Source organism: Rhipicephalus microplus, chromosome 4 (assembly GCF_043290135.1).
Source record: "Rhipicephalus microplus isolate Deutch F79 chromosome 4, USDA_Rmic, whole genome shotgun sequence".
Classification (NCBI taxonomy): Eukaryota; Metazoa; Arthropoda; class Arachnida; order Ixodida; family Ixodidae; genus Rhipicephalus; species Rhipicephalus microplus.
The window spans coordinates 87526957-87539903 of record NC_134703.1 but is presented as its reverse complement, the minus strand read 5'-3'; the positions used below and the strand labels follow the sequence as shown (position 1 = coordinate 87539903).

Below are 12947 nucleotides of genomic sequence, written 5' to 3'. Positions count from 1 at the left end.
CATGCCGTCAAGTTCAAGTCATTCTTAATATCACTGAAGCTTGTCAAATAAGCGAACTTAGCCCCTTGGGTCACAAAGTTGATTGACGCAGAACGTCGATGCAAGTTTTGTGGCACGACAGAAGCTTGGTTAGCAGCGGAAACGAAAGCATTGGCACATTCGTAACCGCACGGCTACACTTCTGCGGCACCGGCAACGGGAGCCAAAATGTCAGCCTCGATGCAGTCAGAAACGTTGTCATCTGTACCAAGGAAGTTGCTACTGTCCGAGATGGTGCCCGGAAACACTGATAAGTTCACAGAATTGACTGAGGCATCGTACGCCGTTGTCAGCGGTCATGACGCACCCAAAGACGTCACCTGACCCACAAGGAACGTTTACGGCAGTGTTTTTTTTTTACATCGCTCCAAGCGCCAGTCACAATTTTCATCGCTACGTGTGGGTCAACGTTCAGTTCAACTCCCGAGTAAGGATTTATCAGGAACGAGGCGAGAAGGCCACAAGGCGCAGAAGACGCAATGCCGAGTTCGTCGGAGTTCTCGTAGACATGTTGGCGATATCCATATCACACTAACTTTGTAGCTGGCAGCCGCTGCTTGTAGCAGCTTTGATGCGAAATGATAAAAAACAAGCATAGCCTCAGAGATACACATTCTGAAAGCGAAAACACTAAAAAAAATACATCACAGGATTGCACATCTCGAAGGCCATGCTTTTCAGGCTCGTCTGTCATTGTGCACTAACAAACAAAGAAGAGAATGCGAACCACATACGAACATTGCACCGAGATCATCGAGTCACTTTGCATTCTCTTTCAGTGCTCCCAACAATCGGTCTTTTGGAAAACACTATGCCCACACGCTTAGACCTGCAGATCGCACATCAAACGTACTGATGTACTCGCAAGTGCCAGGCGACGAATCAGATCAGCGCGATTAAATAACACCATTCACAACTTGTTAGAACATGGCGTAAAATTGATCAATATTTGCTAAGAAAAATAGACTTTCTGGGCTTCAGCGCAGCGTAGCGTTCGATATAGCGAATGTACTGTTGTGTGGGAGTTCGATACACGAGTGCACCAGTTCCATACTTTTGCATGGGAAATGGGGATTTTTCAACTGTTCGATATAGCCAATAATTCTACATATCCGAGTTTGATATATCCAGGATTGACTGTATAAAGTTCAAACTGAAAACATCACCCTGCACATCGTATGTTCTACCTGGGAGCATGTGACACTTGCTGTCAATCAGCAGTCACTCATGAGGCAGAGAGAAAACGTCTCACCTTTTTTTAGGCAAGGAGCACGTAAGGACGCCAGGGTACAAGAGCAGGGCTGCGCTTGCTTGAAAGACGCGGTCACTGGTGCACACGCTATCTCAACAGGCACCAAACTACTGCTCTCAAACTTGTGGTACTCTCAACCATTGCTTTTCTGTTAAAAAAATATGAAAACTGCTCCTGCTCCAAGAGTGGCTGTATTCCCTTAAACTGGCGTTTGCCGAGTTTCGCGAGATCAGATCTAAAAGCATTAGCCACAAGCCTTACTTCATATAGCAATACTATTCTTCGCTATCGCATCCCTTGCTTTGCTCTTAACCAAGCTAAACTTTTTTAGGCCACAGAGCGATCTTGGGCAAGCTCATTTCCACCGATTTTACCTGCTTTAAGAAGCAGTTCGCGTAACTTATTCAAAGGAAGTATTCCTTTGGTAGGTGGTATATTGTGCGGACACAAGAGAAGAACGCAGATATGACCACGTTTTCTTTATTGTGTGCTTTTTTTTCCTCACCTGCAGCCCTCATCTCTACCTTTAACACTTTTAAGCTTTCTCAGGAACACAAGTTCTAACATTTACAGGATCGTAGAATGGACCCAAGCTTGTCACTACAACAAGCGTTTCATAAAGATCGCAGAAACACCCGTAAGATCGTAGAACAGATGAAAAAATTCAGGTCAGGTTAGCCGGCAGGAAACTGAAGAGAGGCATGCCTGACCATGCCCCAATAATGAACGTGGCACTACACTCACTTGGAAAAGCTCGTGGTACGGTTTCCCCACTGAGACCTCCATCTTTATAGAAACAGCATTTGGATTCCTAATCTTGAGACTCTTTACCCTGCAGATGATAAAGAGAAACACAGTAAAAATAGAAAGACTGTGTTGTCTGTCATTAGGGACAGTGTAGTACAAATATGCACTGACACAGGGAGCAAAATGGAAGTACAGTAGAACCCCGGTTTTACGTCCCCGGTTTCACGAGGACCCGCATTTTACGACAGATTTGTCTCGTTCCGGCAAAATCCCCATAGACGCAATGCATTAAAAACCTTAATTATCTGACGTCATTTTACGCCAAACTCGTATATCATGACGATCCACGTGAAGCGAGGGGACAAAATGGCAAAAAAAAAAGGGAAGTGCCACGGGTGTCTTTTGCCGCACCAGCAGGAGCAACCCTTCGCATGCCGAGGGCTTTGAAAAACAGTCTATTCCGGCTTTCAACTGTCGTTCGTTCGTCTTCCTTCCACCTTATTAGCAGCGGTGAAAGTCGCGTAAAGGGGCACGGTTGCAGTTTTCCCTATTTTTTTACCCTTTTTGAACGGCCATCTCTCTTCCACTTTCGTTGCGCAATGGCGTCCGAAGAATTTTGTCTAGGGAAGGCTAACCTACTGTGTAGCATCTTAGTTGGGAGGGGGGGGGGCATCATTAGGATGTAATGTAATGTAATCTGATTTAATGCTTCATTATTAGGACTTACGTAAAAGAGCATCTCAAAACGATGCCTCGTACCTTCAGCAGTGCAGCTGCCGTCTGCTATCAACAATCACCCTTAATAAATGAATGCATCGCTCCCGTTACGGGAGCTTGTACAACAATGCGCATAACTGTCTGTCATGCATCCACAACCCGTGGACACAGCTCCATGAGCGTCTTCTCGAGCACGTCACCTCCCCGTACAATATGGCGTACCCACTATCGAAGATGCGCGCGCTTCCTCGAACACAGAACCATAGGACACGCAATGCACTCCGAGAGGCAGCGGAGACTGAGGAAAGAGAAGGCGCTGGCCCGCCAGTGCCGACAGCTATGCGCAGCGCCTTCGTGCACGACACCAAGGCAAACAGTGCATACGAACAGCGGCGCTGGGCACCGAGAGGGTGTTGGCGCCGAATGCCAGCCACATGGTATGTGCCACATAATACGGCGGCTTCACCACGAAAGCCAATCAAAAAGGGCTTCGCAAGAGTCCAATAACATGCCTCTGAAATGCGAACTTCTCTCCTGCTCCCAGCTTTCGAAAGGGGCCAGTTTAATACCTCAGGAGAGTCAGCTAGGGCGCCATGGCTTTCTTTTTTCTTGAAGTGCACATGTTGTTCGCGATTGTATCGCACGGCTACGTGAGATGTCACGAAAGCGCACAGCGATATCGCTTGGTGAAAAGCTGAAAATCATCGAAGAAGCAGAGAAGCGGTGGTGTTGTGCCTCGGCATCAATGATTTCAAGGCATCAAACGGGTGGCTGGATCGCTTTAAGGGGGGGACATGGGTTTTAGGGCTCCCTCATTTATTTTTGAACCAAACATGACAAAAGTTGGCAGGATTATGCAGTTTGTTCTCCATATTCTAAATATGTAGTTTTTTTTCTATAGCTTTATTAGTTCATTATTTAATTAGGATAACAATATATATTGTTCCTACTACAATAGAAAAATAACCACCAGTCCGAAATTTACAAATAACATAGGGATCAACACTAGAAAGCACAAGCTACACAACATAGGAAGCACTTTTTTGATTGGGTCATTATTTTTTACATTAAAGTACACTAAAACTCACAGCTATGAATGTGGCTGTTGTGTGGTCCCACAAAATACTAATTTTAAAAACTTGCATCAAGAGAAATCAAAATCTGCTTCCAATGTTGTGTGCTCCATACATATGGCTTCATGCTGCAAAAAAAAAGAATATATTCTGCTATCTGTAATAGTTTGTGATATATTGCAGTGATTTTTATGCAGAGTGTACAAAATTGCCATTTTGAGAAAATCAAGAAAACAAGAAATTCTAACATTCTTAACCGTAAAAATGTATGTACTTAGAATCACATAGTCACTAACATATATATGGATACTAAAAAGCTTAAGGAGTGATACGCTGCAAGCTGATCAAAAATTGAATGAGTACCTCTTGAATTACAGCACAGTAAAGTTCATTGCATGTAACCAAATACAAAAATTTTATATTAAAATAAAAATTAAGCTGCCCATTAAAATAAGCTCTCAGCGTTGTTTTTAGTGCACATTTACCTACACTGTGCAAAAACAATTATAGCTCTAGCTGTCCTAGGCCCACTTTTACCGAACAAGCAAAAAAGTGGTCAAAATCTGTGCTTCGAGAATAATGCTGTTAAAACTTTATTTCGCCGTTCCGGAGTGAAAAATGTCATAGAACACATACTTTTAGTTAGTTAATATGCACTGGCAATGTAACAGGACTGATTGTTTGCAGGAGCGTGTTGTTTTTTCTAGTCCTGTAGCAAGTTGTCGCCATGTGCTCGTCTCCCGCTAGGCCGCTTATCAGTTCGGTGACTGTACTGACGGTGATGTGCGACGAATGGGCGCGCATGATCCGCGATCTATCGAATAACACGGCGATGTTTTTCGGCTTGTCCAGAATGAGTTACCAGTAAATGTCGCGAGCGAAAGTTGCTCCCTTTCTCATCAATTTCGAGGCTATACGAGTGCCGAGGTGTTCTCTTTCACGTAAGACTGCTACAGTTTCGAGAGGAGACCGCGACAACGTTGCGAACACATTGTTAAAAGCAATCTACTTGTTGCCAGTAGCCTCCATTGCGGGGGCAGCGAGCACGTTCACCGCGAACAGATTGACTTTCTCTTGTTAGTCGACGTGCGAAGTACTGAACTCTGACGACCTGTCGCGCAGTTCAAGGCCCTTTCCTCAGGCAGGGGGAACCGTGGCATCATCGTGTTTCGCGATAAGACTGCGCTTCCGTTCTGTCACTACAAAGAATCATATCTCTTGTAGCTTCACTTCTGATTTTTACTTGCCGTCCTCTAACTGATGAGGCTGCAAAACACAGCTGTTCTCAGTAACGTTGTCGGCAACCAACGAGCTCGTGCGTGAGTTAGGGCTACGCCGGTGACTCGGCGACCGCCGTTGACCGCAGCGGGTCTGTTATCCTTGTTGTCCTGAGCCATAGCGGAGCTTTTTGAAGTTCACAGCGAACAAACGACCGCCACACTCGCTTCACGAATTACTGTAGCACGAAACTTATTCACTGCCTCAAGCAGTTAGTAGCACCATGAGAAAATGGCGCATGTTCGTGCCAAGGAGGTTCTATACTATGTCTTCTAGAGTGGAGGAGCGCCCCCATAAGTGACGCGGGTCGCCGCCATATTGGAAAAGGAAAGACTCGGAAGCAGGCGACTAAGTGCGCTTTGTAGCTCCGCCAAGCCCGTGGCATGTTGCGAGCTTGACGGCCACAGCGTGAGGAGTCACCACCATCGAAACGACGGCAGCGCACCTGGCGGCGTAGATAAACGAAACCGAACGAAGCCTTTTTTTCGACGGTTTTATTTGTAAGACTTTCAAATGGTAAGCATAAAAAACCGTTCCTCATTTAATTCCAGGTATTCAGAAGCATGCAAAGTGGGAACGCGTAGAAAATTGGAAAGTGACGCAATTTTGTTGGCAGTGCAGACCAGGAAACAAACAGTCTCGCCGCACTGCTCGTGAAAGGCACGAAATTATGTTGATACCAATTACAGAAAGTTTACCGAATACTGTCAACGAGTTGTTGCGAAATCTTGAGCTACAGAAGTGCAGGGACGTAAGCGGTATGCCTTTACTTACTGCAGCGAAGGTTTTCATGCAGTGCGATAGATATATCAGCCAGCGCTGGACAGCTTCTGTGTTCCGGGCATCTGCGTTGGGGCTATGCGTAGTACGTATACCTTCTTTGCACATGAACGCTGATGCATGCATATTGTTCACTGCTGTATGTACTAAAATGTTACTTATGTGGTCTTTATTTTGTGTAAACATCGATCGATGGACTTGCAATAAAACGATTTATTATTGCAAGCTTGTGTGACCAGGGTTGTCATTTCGCTCGGCCTGTATGCGGCATCACAACTTACTGAAGTAAGTATGCAAGATACTTAAGAGCTTAAATTGCGCAGTTTACAGCAATGTACTATGTGGAAACGATAGAAATTGAGAAAGGGGGCTGCTAAAACAAGCGGGGGTCAGCCACGACGCAGAAGCAGACGACGACGATGCTGTCTGCTATGCGGAAGGCCAGTCGGCATATCGAAACACCCTGGTGCTTTTGAAACCTATTTCATTTTATATGCAATTATAAATTATACAAACAATATTCTTGGTTACATTTGGTTCAAAAATTTATTTATGTGTAGAAGGTAACAAACCTTTTTCACTTATTAGTAAAATAGTCATTTTGCAATCTTTTATTAGTAAAATAGTCATTTTGCAATCTTTTTACGGTTCCCTACAGAACCCAGATGGCGCTACCGTCGCTTCCAAATTGCTATCCCCATTGGCTCTATGGACATGTCACTCCACTGGCTCCGCCCTCGCAGTGGCCTGTGGAGACTGTGACATGCTTTTGTAAAGCAGTTAAAGATTTTACAAGGCCACCGTGACTTCGTGCGTCGCTTATGGCTGCACAAATCGCACCAAGAAGACACCTGGCATCACTTTTCACGGGTAAGTATTCTTGCTTCGTTCGCCGACAATCGCCTGTTTTTTCGCGTATACTGTTAAATTACAAACAATATGAAAGGTGCGCATGCGTGTAATACATGCGTATAGCTGTATAGAAGATAACTTGAAGCTTTAAATGCTCACTGACACGACGTTGTTCATAAGTTTCAAGTTTATGGACGAAGCACTTGCCGTCTATGGCTGCATGTATCAAACAATTGAAACAAGTAGGACATTTGAATGCCCGTTGAATTCCAAGTTTTCTGGTGTTGTCTTACAAGGCAAGACTGGCGGCGTGCATGCATATTTTTTTGGCGAGTGAATATCAAATTTGGTGCATGCTTATCTAGGAATTCGCAAACGTAGAGAATCATTCTATGCCATGATTATCGGCGTTACAGGTTTCCGAAAGACAGTGTGCTGCGTTCTGTCTGAGAACGTGCTGTTCGAAAAAATAGTTGAAGGGCTACGGACGGTGACCACCAGGGGCCACGACATGGTGTCCTCCAACAATATGCAATTTTCAGCAAAAATAGTATTAATTAAATAAAGATAAGCAAGGGCCTGTTGCACTTACACATATACGAAGAACGGACTGTAAAAAAATACTTCGGTGCGATATAAGCCCTAGATGTTTCCGGCTATGACATTGTCACCACCAGTGACTGCTATATTGCCATGGCATGTGCGACGTGTGCAGCGGAGAATGAAGGTGTTGTGTTCAACCAGTTTCGGCCACTGTGAATTGTTCCATTTCGACAACAAGCTGAATGAAGTTGAAATAGCTCAACTGCGTGCTCACCTGACCACACAGCAAAATAGGCAGAATGCAGACTCATGCGCATTAAAAAGGTTATGTCCCGCCTTGTAAGAGCACAGTGTTGTCAGACTCTCAGGCAGTTTGAATTCATAAAAATAAAAATCTAAGTGCCCAATCAAATGCCCTACAATTTCACCAGCTTGTTTGCAAATGCTCAAGGATTAGCCCACATAACAGCGATTATGATCGAAAAATCAGTGTCAACGCCACTTTCAGGTCACAAAAGGCTTTTTAAAAAATGTAGTACATACAGTTGAACCCTGTCCATTGAAATTACAGTAAACCTTACCATAGTTACAGTACATCAGAATTAGGTATAAAGCAGATTCCTAGAGAGAAATAGTACATTGTTATAAAATGAAAACTCCTTCACATTAAATGCAAAACCATGCCACTGCTTTTCATGCTTGCCAATTTTATTCAAAGCTTGGAAACTAATCTTTACTAAAAAATGCTAGTGGTTCCTTAGGCATGACCCTGTTTTACATTCATTTTTTAAAGGAGGTGATAGTCCCTTCAACAGTGAAGGTTTCAGTTTTTTTTTTTTTTGCCATGTCACGGTGCACAGCGCGAAAGCTGTTGCTGACCGTTGCTGAATGCTGATTAAAAAGTCCTCCTTAAAAAGCAAGTTAGAGAAGGACATTACAGACTACTTCAGTAATGAAAAATTTGGTCTTTCAGGCATTGTTACCGAACCTTAAAGTGTGCAAGGACCAAATTTCACGTCATTAATTTTAACTGGAACCTCTTTTTGCACAATGCACAACCTATATTGATCTATGCATCATGTATCAACAAAACTATGTCTACCACCATTGAAACAATGACTTCATACTGTAGAACTTGGTTGTTTCATGACCAGCAAGCATATCTTAAAGCAAAAGGAAAAAAAGAAACAGGAAAAGAGAAGCTCAATTTCAGCTAATATGGCAATCAGTTGAGCTAAGGATACGAAAAATGTGACACACAAGCCTACTGCAAGGTATATCTTACTTTGAGGCCAAGTTGTGTAGGTTTGCCCACAACAGGAACCTGCAGTTGCTCTCCAAGGTCTTAAGCTTCTTGCAGCCTCCAGTTGCACCATGCTTAGAGAAAGCACTGGCCAATGGTGTGGCATCTGATGCAGCATGCTGTTTGAAGGAGCTCACCAGGTTCACAAGGGCCACCTTGAAGCCCTGTGGTGTAAAAGTGGCTTCCAGAACGCTGCAAGAAGTGGGAGATTTGGCTTCAGGTTTATCATTAGGTTGACAAAGGCCACCTGATTTAATCAATAAGGATGTGAAAATATTCGAAAGTTCTCTCCAATAGTGTTTGCGATTTCATTCGATTCACACTAGAATATTGCTATTTGAAACTATTCGAATTTCTTTAAGACAAATAGAGTCAACATCACATTGACAGTAGCCACTTGAGATTTTCAACAAGCTTCACCCCTCATATTGCGGCAAAGCTGCCTTTCAGGCTCTGCCACGATCGCAAATACATTGAATAAGGAAAAAACTGGTTCCAACCTGGAGATGGTAGCTGTGGCAAAAATGGGGGCTCAATTAATGCTATCTATCTATCTATCTATCTATCTATCTATCTATCTATCTATCTATCTATCTATCTATCTATCTATATATATATATATATATATATATATATGACGTAAGAAGGCAGGGATGGTTAGAAGAAGTAGATGAGGAAGAAGTGCTTGATGGAATAAACATGGCGTATGAGCCAGGCCACGTCTCCCATTCATCATAGCGTCACACGAGTCGACAGGATGGAGACCTGCCAGCCCCTTCATCAGTCGCACATCATCGACAAGGTTCTCCGCAAGACACCCTGACCATAATTGAACTGCCGAACCAGCACCAGCAGTACACATTGACGAGCATCATAAACGGCATCATCGACTGACCTTTTCATCCCCAAGTACACTGGAGCAGCGGACGATGGACCTGTACAGGACTGGTTCTACCTGTTCGAGCTCCACGCTACCGCTGCATCATGGTCGGAACGAGAGATGGTCGCCAACTTTACCGACTACGTCTCCGGTGAGGCCTTCAAATTCTACCTCACCCATATATTTAAAAACAACGAGTCATGGGAAAAGATCAAACAAGAAATGATCGTTTGGTTTAAAGAATATAGTGACGACTACGACGAAGACTCGATTTTAACCCACCGCCCCGTTGCGGTGGTCTAGTGGCTAAGGTACTCGGCTGCTGACCCGCAGGGCGCGGGTTCGAATCCCGGCTGCGGCGGCTGCACTTCCGATGGAGGCGGAAATGTTGTAGGCCTGTGTGCTCAGATTTGGGTACACGTTAAAGAACCCCAGGTGGTCTAAATTTCCGGAGCCCTCCACTACGGCGTCTCTCATAATCATATAGTGGTTTTGGGACGTTAAACCCCACATATCAATCAATCTATTTTAACCCACCATGCGCAGACAATTGCACTCAGTCGTCAATTGCGCAGGCAGTCTTCAACCATTCGAACGCACAACAAGATTCGACCACTGGCACAAGAAGAAGTGGCACACGGGTTCAGTGACAGACGACAATGCGTATTTTGGGGAAAACAAAACCATCGAGCGGGCCTCCCTTCTGCACGAAAGACGGCATTTCCGAAGTCATCGCTCCAGCATATGACACGAGACGTTGCTCAACCACCTGATGTCCTTCACTGTTTGGCTCGCATACGTGGTCCACCACCTGGGTTTTCATGACGCGGTTCTTCAAGCACTCCTAATACTCACCACTTGCCTTATAAGGACGCCGTATTCATGGTAGATGACCTGGCGCATCGGGAAAATACCTTGCCAAGCCACTGCCATTCCGAAAGCCGTTGTACTTCAGGAACGCGTAGCTCGATTCTCCCGCAAAGAAACAAACATACGGAATCGGAACCACGTCAAGCCATGTTTGCGGTGATGTCATCCTCGGGAACTGGGCCAACCCAAAGTCGAAACAGTATGGAGTCACCATTGAATGGAAGTCTCGTTGATAAAAACGAAAATGTATCTACTGCTTTCCTTGACACAAATGATGCTTGCAATGCACTCGTAAATAACGCTGGGACTACCGACAGCGTCTCCTCATTCAATGAAGATGACCACCCGCAATTTTCTCAGCGCCATTACCACACCAAGAAAAGACGACGACGAACGAAAACTTCAAACCATCCACAGACAACCGCACTCAGTCGTCACAGTCAAAAGCAGCCTTCACGCATTGACCAACCTCCTGCTTTTCTATCGCATGAATCTTCGGTTGCTCACAACACCCACCTCGCGTCTCAAACGTTCACTATGGTCGGAATAGAGCAGAGAAGCTCGGAGCTTACTCAGTCAAGCACAGGACCTACAGTTCAGTTCCATACGCCAGAAGAGCTCGCATCGTTCATTGCACAGAAAGACAGTCATTCCCAACTAGAATCTGACCAAACCACGCCTATTGCGGTGTCACCATTGAGAGCACAGCCATCTGAAAGCCCAAACACAGGAGGCCCGGAACCAACTCTTACAGGTTGCCAAGTGCCAGAAACCTACGTAATGAATGCTATCACAGGAGCCTCTGATGTTCCTCCAGTCAAATCTGTCCTACCAACTTCGCTGCCTGAAAAGCGTTGCAACAGCTACCAACTGAACATTACATCACATCGCCAAGAAAAGCATTGTCTTATTGCAAAAAGGCTGCCACCTCAACACTTATCGCAACATCAGCAAGGTCAGAACAATGAAATCGCCCAGGTTAAGCATCTTGTTATTCGACACGAATAACTAGAGACTTCGGAAAAACACACACGGCGTCAAGAAAGACGTTTACAAACGACTCAACCGAAGCGACAACATATTCAAGAAGTCTCACTCGAGACAAAGAAAGCATCGAATGCCAGACATTTTCCCAAGGGACGTCGAGTAAGTTTTCTCAAGCAGAGATCAATACTCAGACAACATGACATACGACGACGGAAAAGGCGCAAACCAACACCCTGTATTACGAAAGGACGTGGAAATCACCGCAACAACCTTGGTCAACAAACATCCAAACGGGTGGCGCTGCATGTGTACCAATCAAGGCAAAGAGCACGACGCCTATGCAAATCAGGCTGCTGGTGCTCCAAAGCCTTCACACTACGTTCATTCCTTGCCAGAGTACAAACAGTTTCATCATCTGCAGTTTCCACGTTCAAGGTGTGCGTGTTCTACAGTACGCAACAGTCAGCCTCGCCCACCAGAACTCCAGGTCTTACCGGACTGCTGCATCTCCTGTGAAGCTAGTGTGTTTACGGAAACTTCCTGGGACATGGAACGATCTTCTCTTTTTGACAGTGCTCACTTCTAAGCCGCGCATGCTTAGTTTTCGTTTCTGTTCGTCTGGCGTGACTTCTTTCTGGGAGAGGGGGAATCCTGTGACGTAAGAAGGCAGGGATGGTTAGGAGAAGTAGATGAGGAAGAAGTGCTTGATGGAATAAACATGGCGTATGAGCCAGGCCACGTCTCCCATTTATCATAGCGTCATATATATATATATATATATATATATATATATATATATATATATATATATATACACTTTTCTGCCACCATGCCTGCACATATATTTATATATATATACAGCTTACAGTTGGTAATTTTTTCATCCACTTTTCTTTCTTCTTATTTACATTCCATTAATGTTAATAACTTCCCCTGTACATTCCTTGGCATTACTGTCTGTTATATCTCTATATATATATATATATATATATATACATATATATAAATATATGTGCAGGCATGGTGGCAGAAAAGTGGCCCTTGCGCTTTTTCAAAACGTCAAGCAGATCTTCTGTGAGAATGGTAACAACTGAAGCGTTTATTTCAAGCTTCAGCCAGACTTTGGCAGAAAATGTCGAAATATACGCTTCAGCTGTTACCATTCTCACAGAAGATCTACTTGACTATTTGAAAAAACGCTATGGCCACCTTTCTGCCACCATGCCTGCATGCATATATGTGTGTGTGTGTGTGTGTGTACACACACACACACACACACAGTACACTCTCAGTAAACGGAAATCTGTTAAATGGAACTATTGCCTCTGCAATGCTTGGCTTCAGGCTTGTACCTTGCACCCATGTTCACCTCTCAGTAAATGGAACTCCTGTCAAATGGAAGACATTTTCCCGGTCCCTTCAGGTTCCGTTTACTGAGAGTCTACTGTATATCTGTATATACAAATGTATAGATAGATAGATAGATATGTAGGGTTTAACGTCCCAAAACCACTATAGCACTCTGAAACGCGGTTCCAAAAACACAGCGCGGTTTATTAATGCATCTCCGCCATCAATCCAACTACTTCTTCCTCTCCTCAGCAGACTACCCACAACGAGCTTATG

At 44.4% G+C, this 12947-nt stretch overlaps 1 protein-coding gene across 6 annotated transcripts in view; it reads right to left on the bottom strand.

The window, feature by feature from the left end:
- LOC119172189 (uncharacterized) overlaps positions 1–12947 on the bottom strand; it is a 108661-nt gene that overhangs the window by 27146 nt on the left and 68568 nt on the right. For all 6 annotated transcript variants that reach the window (XM_037423216.2, XM_075893275.1, XM_075893274.1 and 3 more), the window contains 2 exons: positions 8567–8776; positions 2036–2123 (listed from right to left, as the gene is read on the bottom strand). In XM_037423216.2, coding sequence (XP_037279113.2) covers positions 2036–2123; positions 8567–8776 — 298 coding nt within the window. The remainder of the gene's footprint in view (positions 1–2035; positions 2124–8566; positions 8777–12947) is intronic.